Source organism: Amphiprion ocellaris, chromosome 14 (assembly GCF_022539595.1).
Source record: "Amphiprion ocellaris isolate individual 3 ecotype Okinawa chromosome 14, ASM2253959v1, whole genome shotgun sequence".
Taxonomy (NCBI): domain Eukaryota; kingdom Metazoa; phylum Chordata; class Actinopteri; family Pomacentridae; genus Amphiprion; species Amphiprion ocellaris.
This window is the reverse complement of record NC_072779.1, coordinates 8,988,334-9,006,831: the sequence shown is the minus strand read 5'-3', so window position 1 is coordinate 9,006,831 and position 18,498 is coordinate 8,988,334. Positions and strand designations below refer to the sequence as shown.

General features: G+C 39.3%; 2 protein-coding genes across 2 annotated transcripts; one reads left to right on the top strand and one right to left on the bottom strand.

Annotated features, from left to right (window-relative positions):
• On the top strand, window positions 1-12,448 carry tpst1l (tyrosylprotein sulfotransferase 1, like). Its single transcript, XM_023288799.3, has 6 exons — window positions 1-257; window positions 4,362-5,083; window positions 5,668-5,826; window positions 5,996-6,249; window positions 9,901-10,102; window positions 11,826-12,448. Exons 2-6 carry the CDS (start codon window positions 4,676-4,678, stop codon window positions 11,859-11,861), a joined length of 1,059 nt encoding a protein of 352 aa, XP_023144567.2. The 5' UTR covers window positions 1-257; window positions 4,362-4,675; the 3' UTR covers window positions 11,862-12,448.
• Window positions 12,449-12,745: 297 nt separating this feature from the next.
• Window positions 12,746-17,035, bottom strand: LOC118471528 (pinopsin-like). The gene is made up of 5 exons (XM_035956587.2): window positions 15,869-17,035; window positions 15,003-15,171; window positions 13,965-14,136; window positions 13,643-13,876; window positions 12,746-13,020 (listed from the first exon to the last, which is right to left on the bottom strand). The coding sequence occupies exons 1-5, from the start codon at window positions 16,209-16,211 to the stop codon at window positions 12,820-12,822; spliced, it is 1,119 nt and encodes a 372-aa protein (XP_035812480.2). The 5' UTR covers window positions 16,212-17,035; the 3' UTR covers window positions 12,746-12,819.
• Window positions 17,036-18,498: the final 1,463 nt, after the last annotated feature.

The window sequence follows — 18,498 nt, the reverse complement described above, 5'->3', positions numbered from 1 at the left end:
TTTTTCCTCTCTCAACGGCAGATGCAGCTTCGACTTCGGTGCGCAAAGTTACGCTGCGAGTCAAGACGAACGTTGTGTGATTCAGTGTGCAGAAAATTACTAAATATTGTGGACACCACAGCTGTTACCTCGGGAAAAGAGACGGGACAACACCGACGTGTCTGTGAGGGACGGAGGAGCTGCTCGCTTCGGCGTTTTGGACCAAAGGTTCATGTGTGCTTTTTTTCCCTCGGATTTCGGCAGTTTCACAGACGCTGGTGAGTGAACACCATTTTTAACGGCTGTGAATTTAACAGCGACCCGGCGGACAGCTGAGCTAGTCGGTTCCCCGGCAGGTAACGACGGTGAAAAAGCGCGGTGACAGGCTGTGTGTGGCGGTCATGGTGGCCGCTGGTCCGTCGCGGTGTGTGTTTGGCCGCTAGCGGGTCGTTCACCTGGTGGTTTCCTGCCTCCGGTGCGTTTTCGCAGTACGAGCTGTATCGTCCAACCAGGCCAGATGTTGGTGGCTGCCGGGCCTGCGCTTTGCTACCGTACTATAATCTTATTTAGACAAACACGCACACACATACACACGAGTGACAACGGTGACAGCTTTGATCTGTTTATAATATATCCATAAATATGCACAGACCAAAATAAGGCAGCTGCAACTCAACGTGCAGCTTTCAGGCACATTGTTTGACACTGAGGGGAAACATTGCAGCAGAAACAGCAGCTAATACAACAACACATGGCTCCAGGTAATGCACGAAGGAGGAGCAATTCAGGGGACAGACACTACAGGTGAGGAGGTTTTAACTCTTCCCAGTTGATAACTTAAACTGAATAAATGACTGTTTTGTATTGCAAGTTTTCAGAGATTGAACGCAGATGAGGTGTTGTATTTCTAAAAATGCATTAATTTGCATTCATTTCCAAAGCAGAAATCTGAACACTGGATAAAGCCAAGTTTAAAGTTTTTGTCTAACACGTCACATCAAAGGGTGTTTTTTTTTTTTTTGGATGTGTCTTTTTCACTTCATAAAGCTGAAAATACTGTCAACAGCCAGAAAGAAAAAATAAAATCTCAGGCATTCAGGAATGCATTACTCTGTAAATCAGGCTGTGAGTGATTTATGACAGAGAACAAACTCCTCTGTAAAATCCATCAGAATAAAACTGGAAAATTTAGTGTACATCAGTGCAACTGAATTGGAGATTTCGAGCTCAGAGTACAACTGAAAAGGGCCTTTAAAGATATGTATTGCAAAATTTCAGGCTTTTTTTGGAAACCACTATATTAACCAACAGTTGCCTCCATTACACTTTCTCAATTGCCTTCTTTACAGTTGAACAGCCATATTCTTCTATTCCAAGTATATAGAAATGCTATGTTCTAACATGCAAATGAGCTATTAATTGATTAAATCTGCCTTAATTTGCATAAATTTCCAGTAGTCAAAGGCCAATGAAGTAAACACTATTTTGAAAGGGTGCACCTAGCAAGTACTTTCAGTAATTAATAATCTGTTCAATTAATTTGTAAATTAACTAATTAATTGTTTGGTCTAGTAAATGTCAGAAAATAGGGGGAAAACTGTAGATGTATTTTCCAAACCCCAAGGTGACATCTTCACATGTCTTGCTTTGTCCAGAACCCAAGATTTTTAGTTCCCTGAAACCAGAAAATACTCAAATTTTGGCAGCTATATTCAGAAAATGTTGATTTTTTTTATTAATTTGAAAAGGTTTTAAATTGTATTCTTTGGTATATGAAATTGTGCGATTAAAAAAAAAAAAAAAAATACTTGAAACGGTGAATCGCTTGTCCAAATAGTTGACAGTTCATTTTATTAGTCGGCAACTAATCGATTGATAGTCATTGCAGATCTCATATTTTTGATGTTTTCTTTTTATTGTGCTGAAAGAAACATGTTTATGGCAGCCAAATATCAAAATTGCAAAGTGCATGAAAAAACTACAACGTTTCTTGCCTGGCTTGTCTTAATGTTGAGAATTCAAGGAACCAGTTACGCATCAGCTAGATTCCAGGGAAAATGAGGGCTTTGCTCTCACTCTCAGGCTTTCACTTCTGTAGGAGGTTAGTGTCAGTGCTCCCAGTAGCTTTACATTAAATTGTAGGGAAACCCATCACTGCAGCACAGAAAAAAGAAAACACTAATGACTCTTGCAGAAATACATGAAATTCAGTGGGGAGCATTCAAGGGAACGGCTCAGGGAATGGACATGCTCTTGGCTGTAATAAATTGAGGCATTAACCGGGTTTAGGGAAAGTGTAGGTGCAATTCTGCCGGTCAGACTTTAGCTTTGGCAGAAAGTCAGTGTTTTCTCTGGAGAAGAGTATGGAAGAGGTGACGGTGGCTTTGGGTTTCCTGAGAACTTTTGCCACAGAGATGTCAAAGTGCTGTTTTCTAGCTAGCCACCTCAAGTGTCACCTACAGACTGTGATCACAGGCCGTTATTTTCTGCTTATCGTAGACTTTTTTGTTGACTTGTCTCTGATGAGTAAACACAGTGACCCTTTTCAGGTCAGTTCCCAGAATTATCACAGTAGATGTTTACTAGTCTTTGCAGAAACCACTTTGTTTGGCATTTTTATTCACTCACAGATAGGTTTTATTCGGTTAAGACTTCAGATATGTCTCTGAGATTATGACTTCCACTCCAGAGCAGTGGAGGTGAAATTAGTTTTGTTTGTGGTACTCACAGCATTAAACATACGTAAATGCAAAACTTCAACATCTCTCTCTAGAAACATCATAGTATAAAGATGTTTTAATGAAAGTACTTTCTTGAAAAAACAAAAAACCCTATGAAAAAATGTTACAGTTAAATCTGTGGATTATCCAAAGCATATGTGGAGTTGCTCTGAATTTTCTAAATGTACATTTTTTCACGGCTTTGAGTAACACAAACACTAAAATAATTCCATCTTCATTGCTTGTTAAGACCAGAGGTAAATGAGACTGAGATGAAGCAACTAATCAGTTAGTCAATGGACAGACACGTAGTCTGTAACTGTTTTGCAAAAATTGCCTAATATCCTGAATATGTTTGGGTTTTACATTGTTGGTCAGGCAGGACAAAAATTCCTTTAAATGATATGATAATGAAAATAATAAATTCAATAATGAAAAATATGCTATTTGCAGCAATAGAGTGAAAAAAATATGCTTTTTTTTGTAATTTCGGTGATCCAGCCCTTTTAATCTGTTGAGAAAAAAAAGCAGCAAGGCTTCTCATCTTGCACTGCCCTAATTCTCTGCAAACTCCAAGTGGCTTAATCGCTGTATTAAAATGCATTGGAATTACATGTAAAGCTTGTGGATACAAGTAGACTTAACATGGCTTACGGCAGCACCTAAGTGTCGTAGCCAGACCATGATGTCCTCGTTTCCAGCAGTTTTTCCATTTTGCTTTGATCGTCAGGGAGAATTTCCAGGCAGGGTAGTTCAGCCCAGCGAGGACAGCCCTCCCCACGTGGCAACCAGATGTTATGCTAACTCCACATCCAGTCTGAACAAGAAAGAGGCCAAAATACCTTTGAGACAAGGAGGCATATTTCAAATGTGCTTCTGTGAAAAGAAAAGCCTTACTTTCAATGGTGTGATGCGAGTTTCCAAGTAACTTAAAAACTGCAGTGAAATCAGATTTAGAAACATGACTTAAATCGTTAGAGTTGCTGACGTCAGCATTTGACCCTTTCAATGCTTTTTACAAACGTTTGTATTTTACTTTGTGTGCTAATAAGAGGAATTAGTCCAGGGCTGCGTGGCTGAAATTGCTTGTGTGCACACTGCAGCAGAGAAATAGGGAAGTTGCAAAACATCTCACTTGGTCAATAGTAATTTGAGCTCTAACAAATTGCTTTTCATTTCACTGTGGCAGAACCTGTCAGTGAGAATAAAAACATGAGCGAGCTGTAATTAGTGGCTACAGATACATTGCCTGAGAGAGTGTCTGCCTTGCATGCCGCAGTGAACTTTGATATGGTTTAACAGTCAGTGGCTCCCTAGAGAAAAAATGCAAAATAGCTGCTTTTAGAACAAAAACTGGATGCATTTCAGCCCCTCTGAAAGTGTGTGCAAGTGTTCTTGGCAAATGGACGGTCACCATCACACCCAGCTTGCTGATACTAGCTCACTTATGCAGGGAAGCAGCTAATGTTAGGAGTTATTTATTGGAAAATTTAAATATGTTAATTTATGCTTTTTTTATTTAGAAAGTTGTGAAATCAAGCTTGGGGAAAAAATCCTTTTCATACTGCCAAGCAGTTGAGAAGCTTGGGCAAATACACATATTATTTGGTTATAAACTGTTTCTGGTGCAGCTCTTACTAAAGTGTTCTTCTCATGTTTTAGGTAGGAACCATGGAAGAGACACGTGACTGGTTGTGGAGGGTGGTGGGCCTGGATCCTGCTCTCCAAGAACAGAGCTTAGCAGCTGCAGAGGAATGAGAAGCTATCCCAACCCACACCTGATCATCTCCACCTTCCTGTGCTCCACCACACCTTCTTCAGCATCACTTCACAGCTTTGTTTCTTGCACATATGCCTGACTGTTTGTCTAACTGACCTTTTACTGACGTGGCTACAGTCACATGTGATTCCAACCTCCTCACCTGCCCTTAAATATTATTTTATGTCCTACTGACTCCCAAAAACAACAACCAGCCATGAGGAGCTCCAGGTCGAACCTGTTGCTGGGCTGCGTGCTCCTCTGCTCAGCCTCCCTGCTCTACTTGGGCATGAGTGGGATAGACTGTCCTCCAAAAAGCCATCGCTATAGGTGGATGGAGCTCAACCTGGGCTCAGGCAATCAGAGCCTATCTCTGACTGAACGCTTCCCTGAAGACACACCCATCATCTTCATTGGGGGCTTCCCCAGGAGTGGCACCACGCTGATGCGTGTCATGCTGGATGCCCACAATGCCGTGCGCTGTGGAGAGGAGACCCGAGTAATTCCCCGCCTTTTGGCCATGAGGGCGACCTGGAGCCGCTCAGTTAAGGAGAGAATACGATTGGATGAGGCCGGCGTCACCGACCAGGTGTTGGACTCAGCTGTGCGAGCATTCCTGTTAGAGGTGAGCTATGCAGTCTGGTTTGAAGAGCCTGAAACACACATCTGCAGCTGTAAACATGCTTAAATGTAATACATGCACAGTAATGGGACGGAGGAAAAAATATAAAAATTTACGTCACATATATGATAAACAACTGTTGTAGAAAATTCAGTGGCCATTTAACACAAAATTTAAATAGGATGCAATTTTGCAAAATTACCTGTGGGAAACACACAAATTACACATAAACTGTAGATGTAATTATTCACTGGTGTAGCACTGTTTGAATTGCATGTTTCTTGCAGAAAATTAGATGAGAAAATTCATCTCACTCTGATATTTGTTGGTAAAATACGAAGCTACAACTGTAAGATGCTTGGGTTAGCATAGCAAAGACTACACAGAGATAACACAGTTTACCTACAGCACTTAAAAAGGTTGCTAATTAAAAATGGGTAAAGATAAAACATGCTTTATTAATGTTTTGTATTGTGCTTTAGAGTCAATGCTTATCTGACTGATAGTTATATTTGGTATCTCAATATAAATATGCTAACAGTTCAGGCATTTTGTTTTGAAATTATCATGATTTTGACGTGTTCCAGGTGATTGTCGGCCACGGAGAGCCTGCACCTCGTCTTTGCAACAAGGACCCATTTGCGTTGAAGTCTCTGTCTTATTTGGCGCGCCTCTTCCCTAAAGCCAAATTTGTGCTGATGTTACGAGACGGACGAGCAACCGTCCACTCCATGATATCACGCAAGGTACGCCTGTTTTTGTTCTCACTATGGTTGCAAATACAGAAACCTCCTCACATTGTCATGTTTCCAAACAGCTAAGTTACCAGTTTGTGCTTGTGCCACATTGTGACCAAAAAAACGATCTATTACTGTGTTTTTTTCCCCCGTCATGCCTTTCTTTCTCCTTTCATAGGTGACCATCTCTGGCTTTGATCTTACCAGCTACAGGGACTGTCTTACCAAGTGGAGCAGTGCAGTGGAGACCATGTTCAGCCAGTGCCAGGCAGCTGGGGAAGCCAGATGTCTCCCTGTCCGCTACGAGCAGCTCGTTCTACACCCAGAGGAAGAAATGAGGAAGTTGCTTCACTTCCTAGAACTGCAGTGGGACCCGTCAGTGCTGCACCATGAAGAACTGATTGGAAAGGCTGGTGGCGTATCTCTGTCCAAGTGAGTGTGTGTACCTAGCATACCTCTTAGCTACTGTGAGATAGTTTTGGTTTAATGCTGTGAGGTTTTCTGAAATGTACTAAAGGGTTTGTATGTTTTCCAAATGTATTTCAAAATGAAAGCCTATTTACTTCTGTTGTGGTGATGGCAAAAGTTTCAGAGGCAGATAACTGAATCTCGGCACACTAAACTGAAACTATCTTTAAAATATGTCACAGGCTGTCTGCACATCATGGGAAGCTCTCTTAAATTGTGCTAGTTTTCATGCTCTGAAATGGTCTTGAATGCAATCATGCCTAGTATTTTTACAGGCAGTTCAGTCTTAGAGTCTTAAAAATGTTTGGATTTTATTTTGGTAATACATTAAACCGGTCATGCTCCACACCATCACTCATTTCAGAGGGTTAGCATTCGCCAGGTCAACAGTTATTTTCAGTTCCTGTTGTATTGAATTATGGGGGAAAAAATAAAATTCAGATGTGACCAGTCAAGAAAAAAGTCACGTGCTACAGATTTTCTCCCTGATGCAGGATGATTAGACAAAATATGCTGAATATTCAGCTAATCCAAAATAAACTAACCGGACGACCAAATTATGGGCTTTTAGAACTAGTTTGTAAAATGTGGTATTTAACTGCATTAGAAACTAAATCGTTGGTCGGAACAGCCGCAGCGGAAGGCGAGAGGAAAAGCTGGTGTCATAGACAGGGTGGAGATACAATATTGTTTAACAACAGGGATGGCACACATTTCCAGGTGGTGTTTCCATGAGGACATTGATGGCATTGTATTTGGTTGTACAAATAAAATAAGACAAGTATTCTTACCTCACTGCAGCTTTTCAGTCATACCCTGTAGAAAATATGAATATCAATGATTGCAGAGAATAGTCAACACAGACACCCTCAATCCACTGTCAGAAAAGTGTGGGAAGAAGGAGATTCCAGTGCGATCCAGCATGCAGTTTGGACACAGAATTAATCCTGCTTCACCAGCCAGTGAAAGCTGGTAATCTTTTCGCTAAAAGGAAAATTGCTTCAGTAGGTTTTCTGAATATGCAGTTAACTCTCAGTCGACAGTATCTCGCCAGCATGTGTGATGTGTTTACCCTACTGTTCTAGTTTTAAGCCTGCTTTTAGATGACCTTAATCACATTTTTTGTTTTTGTGTGCTTTTGTGTTTGAAGTCATCTCATAGCCTCACTATAAAGCAGCAAAGATTATTCACTCTTAAGTAGCAGAAATTCCCCCTATCTGTCCCCTCTGTCGACTCCATGTTTTTCTGAGTTCAGCCATGTTTATTCGGGGCTCAGTTCATTTAAATGTTGCATGTACATGATGATAGAGAGTTACGCAGATCTTAATCATTTATTCCTCTTCTGAATTTTCACCCTGCTAGCTTTGAGGAGTGGTTTTATTTCAGGATAAAAGCTGTTATTTTTTTCATGCTGCTAAAAGGCAACTGATTCTTGCAGCTTACATGCCTCCTTTATCAGTCAGCTAAACGCATTGTGAGCTGTTCTTCAGAATAACCAGGGTTTTGCTTTTTACCTGTGCTACTTGTTATGACAAAAATTGAAATATAACCCTATATGACATACTTAGGTCTTCATCCTGAAATTACATCTATGTGTTTGGAATTTTAGTTATTTTTTATTATCTTTGTACCATCTGTTATGTGACACATAGAGATCATCACTGGGCTAAATTGGATTCAGTAATTTGAATCTGAATGCACCCTGTGATCCTAGGTAGTGCTGTCTATGTTGTATTTTGTGATCTATTTCCCTCGATAACAATTTCTGAAGCTGACAGCACACACACAGCAAATGTGAAAATATATGGTAAATAAAGTACGATGTGCAGAAGAGTTTTGTAGGGTGTTAACTATTGGGAACAACAGTCATGTACTGAGAGCTGCAACTAAATATTCAAATCGCAATTTATCATGTGGCTGTAATACCTTGTTATCTTGTAAATTCGTATCAGTTAGGTTTACTACTGATTAATCTGAGACCAATTTTCTTCATTATTCAAAAAATAATTTGATCTATAATGGCTGTTATAAATCGTATACTTTTTCTTTTTGCTTTAAATACACATTATAGCTGCCCTGACAAAGCACAACATGGTGTATGAAACCAACACAAAGTAAAAACATATAATTGAAAGAGATAAAAGACCGTTCAAAGAAAACATCTCGTACATGTCAAAGAAAATCAGAAAAATGTTTTTAATAAGAGACTAAAAGGAGATCACTGACTCCTGATTTCCTCGGGCAAACCATGCGGGGCATCTGTACGAATCAACTACAGTTCGTTACACCATGCCAAAAACCCAAAGATAATGAGTTTACCATCCTACCAAGGCTAACAAGCAACACTTTAAAGATTTTTTAATTTACATTTTTGATAAAGAAATTAAATAGATAATTGTATATTTATTAAAGGTGTTGCAGATTATATATGTTTTAAATTGCTTTAGCTCACATCTGACGGGGATTTATTCATATGTGATTGCTGACTTGGGCAACATGGTGAAAAAGAAGCTCTTTGGTTCCTGGGAATTTACAGTTAAAGTTGAAAAGACTGAATATTATACCAACTACAACATGGCTGTAGTCAGCTGTTTAAAAAAGACATACGCATGCGTATGTCAAAACACAGCTTAACCACATTTTGACTAGTCTCTAAAATGTCATGAGAGTAATGGTAAAAGATAATTTAAGTTCTGATTGAAAGCCATCTTGACACTGTCACGTATGTCATTTTATTAGAACCTACCAATTCCTTCATTTAGTCTAACTTTATTTATTTAAGCTATTTGCTTGAAAAGATCTTTATACTGATCCTTTTTATCCGTGTGTTTATGTTGTTTTACTTCACTAAATTAAAGTGCAGCAGAGGTTGTGTTGTGACGCAGATTTGAATTCTGCACTAGTCATGTATTCGAACACACTGAGCCACCAAGACGCCAGACTTTTCATCTAAAGCAGCCAAAACTTTCAAGGTCAAGTAAGGCTTACGGACTTCCCACGGTAGATTTTTAATTTGTGTTGCTCCACTTGTTTGTCGTCATTCAAATAGAGCATCTCTTTGCAGGGCAGAAGCTCAGGGGATTTTGTGGGAATCTGGCCGCTGCATACTGCTAAACCCAAACCTGGCATATATTTGAAAGAATTAGGCCACATTCTGTGAGAATTAGCACCCTTATTTTGATTAGTTATGCAATGGTTGGCGTAATATTAGTCACACAAATGTTTTATAACCTGTTCAGAACTGTGCAATGTCACAGCATTTGGCTGTTGGGGTTCTGACAACTGTGCACACACTTATACATTTATATAAACAGGGTGATTTATATGGAAGACTGAAAATATCTAAATTAAGACAATGTTATGTCATACATGTATACGTCATTGCATCATCAAATCCAAGGAAATGCTTTCACTAGTGTTTGTTCAGTGTTTTCAGTTTATTTCTTCATTTGGACTTTTTTTTTGATTGCATTTTAAATTTGCAATGGATCTGTCTGTTCAGTGGACAGTTTCTCATTAATTATTTGTTGTGGACCTTTTTTCTCTTCTGCATTAAACTTGCAGCACTACGGTCGGACACACGCATATGGACTGAGCTTGTTTGTTTCTGTGCAGGGTTGAGCGTTCGACAGACCAGGTGATGAAGCCGGTGAACACTGAGGCCCTCTCCAAGTGGGTGGGACACATTCCCTCTGATGTGATCAGCGACATGGCTGAAATCGCCCCCATGCTGGCTCGCCTCGGCTACGACCCCCATGCCAACCCTCCCGACTACACAAGACCGGAGCCCAAGGTGCCTCCATTCAACTATTCACAGGTGAGGCTAACAAACCGAGAAACACAAAACTTCTTAATGTCACTGAAGCCATTTTCCAATTAATTGATGAATTGCTCAGTGTACACATCTTAAAATTGCTTGTTTTTCCCAGTTGAAAGTCCAAACCCTGATGTATTAAATATAAAACTGAAAAAAACAACAAAACCTCATGTTTGAAAAGCTTCAACCAGGGTGCATATTTGCCATTTTATCTTCATTAATTCCTTTAACGATTAACCTATCTATATTATTAAAGATGAGTTTTCTGTAAAATAGCTTATCGATCAAACAAATATTCATTTTACACAAACAAAAATAACATTTTTGTAGTTACAGACGGATAATTGTTCACTGGAGTTAGAAATGTAGGTTATCTTTTTTTTTTTTGTAGCAGCGACAGCTTTGAAAATGGTTCTGCTAGAACATTGGAGACGAAGCAGCTGATAATCTGTCACAATCCCTCTAAATATACTATAATTAAACCTGCACATTGTATTTTGAACTGTTTTTTTTGCCTAAAATTTGCATTATTATTTGTCAAAGAAAAGGGTTTTTTTTTTTTTTACATTTCTGTACAGTAGTAAGTTAGACCAGTGAGCCCTAAAGATGCTAAAATATTAGTAATACAGGACTGGGAAGTAAAACACTGACAAAACCAAGACTAAAGACGAAAGAGGTTGAAGGGAGTCCTGCTATTGTCTGATGTAGGACTTAATTTACTGTTTAGCATCCGATTTCACCAGCTGATATTACTAATAGACAACACTAGGCAGATATATCATACATCGGCTTTTATTCTGATTGAGAATTGTCTCTTCCAGATGACTGTGCACAACAGCAAGTATGGTCAGTTCATGAACAGTAAATAAAATGAAATTGTGTTATGTTATTTGCCGGAAATCTATGTGTTTTGCTGTTATTTCTGGCCATTAACATCAGTGTCAACTATGCTTGCATAAATGAAACACTGATTAACAAAACTGGATTTAAAAAATTATTTTCTTTTGTTTTTTTAATTCTCAATTTGCCGCTGGTGTTATTCTGCACCTAAAAAGTCTTGTAGCGGGCAACAAAAATTCCTCTATGCTGGAGAAATCCTGGTGCATGATCAGGCTGTATCCTGCTTTATATTGTACGATGTGAAGTAATAATGGGCTTGTGCCTTCTTATGGAGCTGATGTTGTATTCAGAAAACATCAGTTGTGCCATGTTTTATTGCTGAATTTGAGATTTCTGTCATGTTTATGTTCTGTCACTGTGAGGCAGTACTGTTGCCGTTAATACATCTTTGTTAAGTGACCGTTACTGACATTTGCTTCGACTTTTTAATCCTCAACTAATTCAACTAACATCATAAAGGCACACAACCAGTGTCAAACAGTTCTTGTAGTCAACACAGGATGTGCAGTTATAGTAGACTGTTTAGAGACAGACATCATGACAGCTCCCCAGAATATCTCGTAAATGCGTGCGGACATCTTATCTTGGTAGCATTATTTGAACTTCCAGCTTTAATAAATCAAAAAAACAATATTTCTCACTGACCCTTCATAATATCCAGCTGTGCATCATACAGTTGTCAAGATGAATCAAAGCCCCAGTGTTGGACGATGAAGCTCTGACTTGTGATTTAAAATCTTAACTCCTCTAGATTTCCTCTTTCAGCCTTAATCATTTTTGTCCGGCCATCAGTAAACACAGATTTTTTTTTTTCTTTCCTCAGAATTTGAAAGCAGCAGAAATTCCTCACCCCAGTTAAACTTGGCTGTGCGGATCCATGATATGGATGCACCTTAAACACGGACTTTGGGTTCAACACTATTTGCACCTCATGGGGAATTTTTTAGTGCTACATGTGTATTTTTGAATTGTTTGTAAGACTTGTGTGCGGTGTTCATGTCTGTACACTAGTGGGGTGTTTAAAAATACGGACTGATCAAGTGGTCTGGGGTTTAAATCTCATCTCTTACACCGGGAGTGGACTGCCTGCTCAGGGAAGTTTGCTGCTTCTCACGCTCCATCATTTCCTCCACGGTGAACCGACAGTAACACACTGCATTTCAGCACGTTCTCTCACCTCGTACCTGAAAGTATTTCAACGTGTCTGTAAGCTGGTATGACTTCACCACAATGTGAATGTGTCTTCAGACAAAATCCTTCACTCACTGAGATTTCAGTCAGTGTTCATGAAGCATAATGACTGTATATTTTTGAAGACGTATGTTTATTTTCTTAATAAATTATTTTGGTGTTGACCATTCATTCAGGAATTTGGAAGCTGAAGGGATTTATAATTGTTGTATATTGTTGAACATTAATAAATGGAGCATAAATGTCACCTTACAATGCAGTTTACATGTTTTCTTCACCACTTTTGGTTGTTTACTCCACAGCGCCCTCCATTGGTGTCAAGACAATACAACATAACCCAGCAGGGAGCACACAGGGAGAGCACTTCAGTTTGCATAGGTTAGTAGTAAGAAATGCAAAGTTAAATGAAGTCACATTTCTGATAAAATAGATACAAATTTAATATATAGTGCAGAACATAAACAAATACTGAGCTACATCTGGTGCAGCGTAATGTGTGTTTCCAGATTTATCAATGAAACGGGTCAAACAAGGAGAAGAGACTTCATGTGACACGTTTTGCTTTTGTATTTCAGAATACCTGAAGTATACAGAGTCTTGTTCAGATGGTTCTTATACTCTGTTTCCTATTGAGCCACCAGCACCAGAGTGGGTTGCTGTACCTGCTGGTCTCTAGACGTGAGCACGGCGGGTGTTGTGTTTTGTTCCTCTGTTGGCAGGTTGGGATCGTGAGGCCACGCTGCCCTGCTGCTGGGTTGCGTTGGCTCCATCGGGGAGGATGGCGCCTCTGAGCTGCACCTCATCATGTAGAGGAAACACCTGGAGAACTGGTAGAGACGCACAAACAGTGGGGAAAACGACAAAGTAAAACTGACACTGGAATAACCCATTACCTTATATGGTGCTGACAAAAAAAAAATCTGTTTTAAAAAAAAAAAAAAAACAAAAAAACAAAAAACTGAAAATCGGTCATTACGGTTGTCTGAAAAAAATGTGTTCAAAAACTGTTAGAACTAATGGCAATATCTGTGAAATAATTCTATTTTTTGTAGCAAAACTAATTTCACTATCGAAAATGGATGACTATTTGTAAAAATATTGACGTTTGATGTACAGTTTTAACCATTTTTTTATATAGTTAACATGTAAAGTAATACTTTTTTCCCCCTGAAATTTTAGTAGTTATCTGTAATTTAGCTGAGCAATTAAAATGTTTTAAATAACTTTTTCAAAAAACATTTTTCAGTCTCTAATAAGCACTTTTTTTTCTTTCAAATACTGGCAAATATCTGCAAAATATTTACATTTTTGCATTAAAACAAAAACTTTGCAGCCAAACATTGTAAAAGAACAAATGACCAATTATTGGATATTATTTCCAGTTTTGGCCTGTTGCTCCAGGATGTTAATCAGGTCACACCGTTGAGTTTTCACAGGAACTATTTTTACCTGTGCATTGAGCAGAACATAAATGACCGGGTTGAGGACGGTGCTGGACTTTGCCAGCAGGGAGGGGATTAAACTGGCAGCAGGCGGCACCATGCCGGGACGTCCAAAGGAGGACAGCATCGCCACAACACCGTATGGCATCCAGCACAACAGGTAGCCAGTCACCATGGCGACCACCATCAGCAGGACGCGGCTTTCCCTCAACTCAGCTGAGGACCTGTTGATCCTGGCGACCTGGAGACACGCGCAGAGACGCAGCAGGAAGTTCTTCAGAGCAGAGCGAGACATTAAACAGAGGTCAGAGTTGAAGCTGCGAGCTCACCTGTCTCGCCACCACTCGTACAGCCAGCAGGATCCTCCAGTAGCAGAAGAACATGAGCAGCAGCGGCAGGAGGAGGCAGAAAACGAACAAACAGACGATGTAGGAGCGAGATGCGGCTGTCCGTTGGTGCCACTGGACCGAGCAGGTGGTACCAGGACCCTCTGGCCCGTAGCTGCTCCACAACACAGGATGTATGGTAAGCTGTCATTTCATATCCTTAATATTACGAAGGCCTAGTTTTGTGCTCTGATTTATTTGAAATATGAAAAAGATTTTCCTTCATTTGTTCTGGGCATGTATTTAAAAAATTCTGCAAATTATAGGAGCAGTTCTCAAATAATCACAATTTAGAGACAAGGATGTTGCCATATCGGTTAAGCTTTCAAAAATATTCTTACATTGTATTATTTGCTGTTTTTTTTTTTTTTTAAGAAAGGCTGTATTTTTAAAAGGTAATTTAATTTTTGTAAATCTCTAAGTAACTCCAGTTGCAATTAGTATTTGACATTAACACTAACCTAATATATTTGTAGGATATAGGTGCATCATAGTCATAAACGATGGTAAAATAATCAAGAAACAAATGATAGAAAAAGATACCAGCAAGCAAAATCACACAGAATTAAAACAACAAAAAATAATGAATTGAAAGAAAATGAAGCCATTATAATCATTATACCCATTGCCTATGCAGCTAGTTAACTCAACTTAATAGCTTAAATTTATTAAACTTGTCGTCTTAAGTTTATTTTACTTAACTCAGCTAGTTTTACTTTTTCATAACTCAATAGAATGACTCTGAATTATTCAACTGAAGTGCACTTGTCACATCTTTTTTTTTTTTAACTTAAATGATTTACAGTGTACAATTATGAAACACTACTCAAAGTATTTACTCATGTCTGTTCCTGTATTGCAGCCTTCTACTTTTAACTAACTTTAATGTCCTTTCTCCAAACAATACAAAAGAAAAATTTTCACTTCGGGTTATCTGTCAGCTGATAAATATAAAATCCAGCTTAACTTCCCAGTACAGACCTGCTCCAGCCCAGCAGTGGCGGCAGAGTCCAGGCCAGCGAGTAGAACCAGGAGGCTGCGACAGCGAGACGAGCCCTCCGGTACTGAGAGGAATCCGAGTGGATGCTGCAGCAGACTGAGGAGTAGCGCTCCAAGGACAGCAGAGACAGAGACACCAGAGATACGATACCTGCCATAACAAAGTAAAGAACAGCAGTCAGTGAGAGCAAATCATGACGCATGTTGACACATTATTGGTCAATTACAAGACATACAAGACCACGCTGCAAAGCTGGTAAAATACACATGCTTTGTTATAAATACACAGTTATGTAGCTGTATATAAATGCAGCTGAAATCATTCGTCAATAAAATAATTTGTCAGTTGACAGAAATGAAATTAAATAAACAGATTAATTAAATTATTCAAAATAGACTAACCAGCTAGAATAATGGTACCAAAAACGCCTAGGCTCCATATTTCTTTGCTTACTATTACCTTTAATCCAAGGACCTAAAGATTCACTGCTCCATCACTGTATGATTTGTTTTCATTGGAGTTAGTGCATTGTATTATGTTGCTATTCTAACTGGCTTAATGTAGAAAGGACTGACTGTACTTTAATTTTTTCTGTCTTTCTTTTGTAATTGTACCTTTGTTCTGTTTTTGTCTCTACATTTTTTCGTTTTCAGATTTTTTTTTTTGACTCTACAGGACTGCTTTCTCTGTTTTTAACGGTAACAATAGGGAAACTATAGTGCAATAATGTTTTGAAATCCTCCCATTATGACATGAGATCTTTTCCTCGAAAATCAGTGAGTAAAATGTGATTAAATTAACCTGGCGTTTTATCATGCAGGGGTTTGAAATGTCCTCCATCACTCACCGAAAAGCGCGTTGGAGAACCCGTACCAGCGGCACCCGTAGGATCCAGTCAGCCACCTGCCTCTCACGCTGGCGGCGAAGCTGAGCGGAGTCCCGAAGATGCAGACGAGCATGTCGCTGACGCTGATGTTGATGAGGAACAGGTTGGCCGGAGTCCGCAGTCCGGGGAACCGAGAAAACACCAGCAGCACCAGGAAGTTTCCCAGGAAGCCCAGAACCAGGACGAACCCGAGGACGACGGCCGTCGCGGTGTGACCCACCCGGCTCAGCGCTCCGGCGCTGGTCTCCGAGACGGAGCTGTGGCCGGCGCTGAGGTTGTTGCTATGCTGCAGGTAGGTCACCATGGCAACCGGGTTGTATGCATAGAAAGACTTAAATCAATTCAGAGAGAAGTGTCCTCTTAGAAAATAAAGAAAAAAAGGAATGGGTTAAATAGGAGTTTTATTACAGGAATTTAAACCTGTAGTGCAGTTTTGTTAAGCCAGCAAGCAGAAACCACAAAATGTTTGAATAGTCCAGAGGGATGGATGAAGGGGTGGGAGGGGTAGCTCTGTGAGCAATTACCCCATTGGGTTCACATAACAAACAGGAGATCTGTCATTCTTTATCACGTGTAACACTGTTTTAACAGTGACAGAAACATTTGTGCCAATATTGAAAATCTTTAAACACAATCAGTCAGAACAAGAAAATACTAAGCAAAGAATGAAAAGCAATATCTATACATTAATACAGTTTAAGTATAAGAAAAGTGTCACAAATAATATGTAAAACAACCATGTTAAAAACAACAAAAAAAAACAGAGGGCCCATAGAAGATCATCAGTTTCTCAGCTACATATCTTTCTTTGTTCTGTTATAATACTTTATTCTAGAGCAGATTGTGGACCTAAATAACTGAGCCAACTTATCAATAATACAAGCTCTGGCTGACTCAGAGGGTGAGCCAAGAACACACTAAGCCATGAGCTGAGATGCTGAAGGCACAAGACTAAGAAACAATCACAAGACAATGTTGTTTGTCCACTTTGAGTCAAGAGAATCCACTCTAACTCACACCAGTATTGCATTTAGATTCAAAGCCTAACTCAGAAACAAGATTTGATCATTGCTACATCTCTTGGAATGTGAAAAGTTTTCAATGCGCTCACCTAAAATCTGACTTCATAGCAGGATTTGGGACATCACAGATATTTTATAAAGCCAGTCCTGGTCAAGCAGCCTGCTTAAACATGATGTGAAAGGACAAATGTTTTCAGATTCTGTATTCCTAATGAGAGAGGAGGCATAGCTGTCATTTTACAGGCCCAGTATGGTGAAAATCCAATTTATTGTGTTTTGTGATTATCATAAACCTAAATGTATAAAATGAATGTTGTAAGGATATTAAGATGTTTACCTCTGCCATTCCTCAAGCCTTTTCACAACTAGGTAGCCTCCCAGCTTTACAAATCAGGAAGAATTCCACTGAGCCGCTACATTTCAAGAGAAAAAACAATAATCTTCTAGCTCAAACTATATATACAAACTATATCTGTTTACTTCTCTCCTGCTCTCCGGGCTCATATATGCTGCACTTTAATACAGCATAATTCCCAATAAAGCTTTTCTCAGTTCCATAGTTTTCTGTTTCTGTTGTCAGACAACAAAATGAGTTTGTAATAGTGACTAAAAGCAGCCTATTAAGACTGCTTTTTAACTAGTAGTCATTTCAGAACCATTTCCATTCTGCCTGGCTGTACGACTACAATGCTGATTTTATAACTGCAATGTTGTCTGACAACAGCTGTATTGTGAATTTGGTCATATTTTGATTTCCAGTGCTTGCTCAGAGAAAGCTAGGAGAGATTTTTAAAAAATCCTGGTCCACATACTCATTTTTTTTTGTACCTGCTGGGAGCTCACCTGTTTTCCTCCAAACTGTCAATCACAGATGTAGAGTTTGGATTTAAAGCTACAAACACTTTATTCCCAGACTAAAACCAGGATTATTCCGTCAGGGTGAAATAAACCAACTCTGCAGTGTTTTGAGGACATTAAACTTTCATTAATTTGCAAAATGAGACTTTTAAGTTGTAGTCTTTTTTTCCTTTTTCTTTTTAAACAAAATTTTCATAACTTAATTTGCTTAAAAGGTTTTTTCTTTCTTTGGTTTAAAAAAATCTTGACACAGCATTTTGTCTCGGGTAGAGGCGCTACATAAATACTTATTCTAAATTTTTTTGCTCCTGCATAGACATTTGTTAATCTTCTATATGCTCTCCACACACACATATGTTCTTTTTACACACATGGACACAGCACTTCTATGAGCCTAGAGCTTTGCGTGGGTGGTGAAACCTCACGTTTGCACTTTGCACCCCTATAGACAGCTAGTGATCCAGTCACGTCATACACGGCACTGCTTGTTCTGTTCCGATATAGAAACGGCTTCTCATACAGTCACTTGTCCTTGTGGCCTCCCACACATTCATACTGCCAGAGTGAATCTATGCATCTAAACCATCACCTGTGAGTGAGCAGGTCTCTGGAGGTGCTGATCAGGTGACTGGTATACAAATTAAGCTGCCTGCATGTGCCATATTCTATCTCTTTCCCAGCCCAGACAAGTGATTGGTATAATTGCAGATG

What these genes read in the sequence shown, in the direction of transcription:
- tpst1l (XM_023288799.3), top strand. Translation starts at nt 4,676, where the DNA reads ATGAGGAGCTCCAGGTCGAACCTGTTGCTGGGCTGCGTGCTCCTCTGC. An exon ending in TGCGAGCATTCCTGTTAGAG is followed by an intron (nt 5,084 to 5,667) that starts GTGAGCTATGCA and finishes GACGTGTTCCAG; the next exon opens with GTGATTGTCGGCCACGGAGA. An exon ending in GGTGGCGTATCTCTGTCCAA is followed by an intron (nt 6,250 to 9,900) that starts GTGAGTGTGTGT and finishes GTTTCTGTGCAG; the next exon opens with GGTTGAGCGTTCGACAGACC.
- LOC118471528 (XM_035956587.2), bottom strand. Translation starts at nt 16,211, where the DNA reads ATGGTGACCTACCTGCAGCATAGCAACAACCTCAGCGCCGGCCACAGC. An exon ending in CCACTGCTGGGCTGGAGCAG is followed by an intron (nt 14,137 to 15,002) that starts GTCTGTACTGGG and finishes GTTGTGGAGCAG; the next exon opens with CTACGGGCCAGAGGGTCCTG. An exon ending in TACGAGTGGTGGCGAGACAG is followed by an intron (nt 13,877 to 13,964) that starts GTGAGCTCGCAG and finishes GCGTGTCTCCAG; the next exon opens with GTCGCCAGGATCAACAGGTC.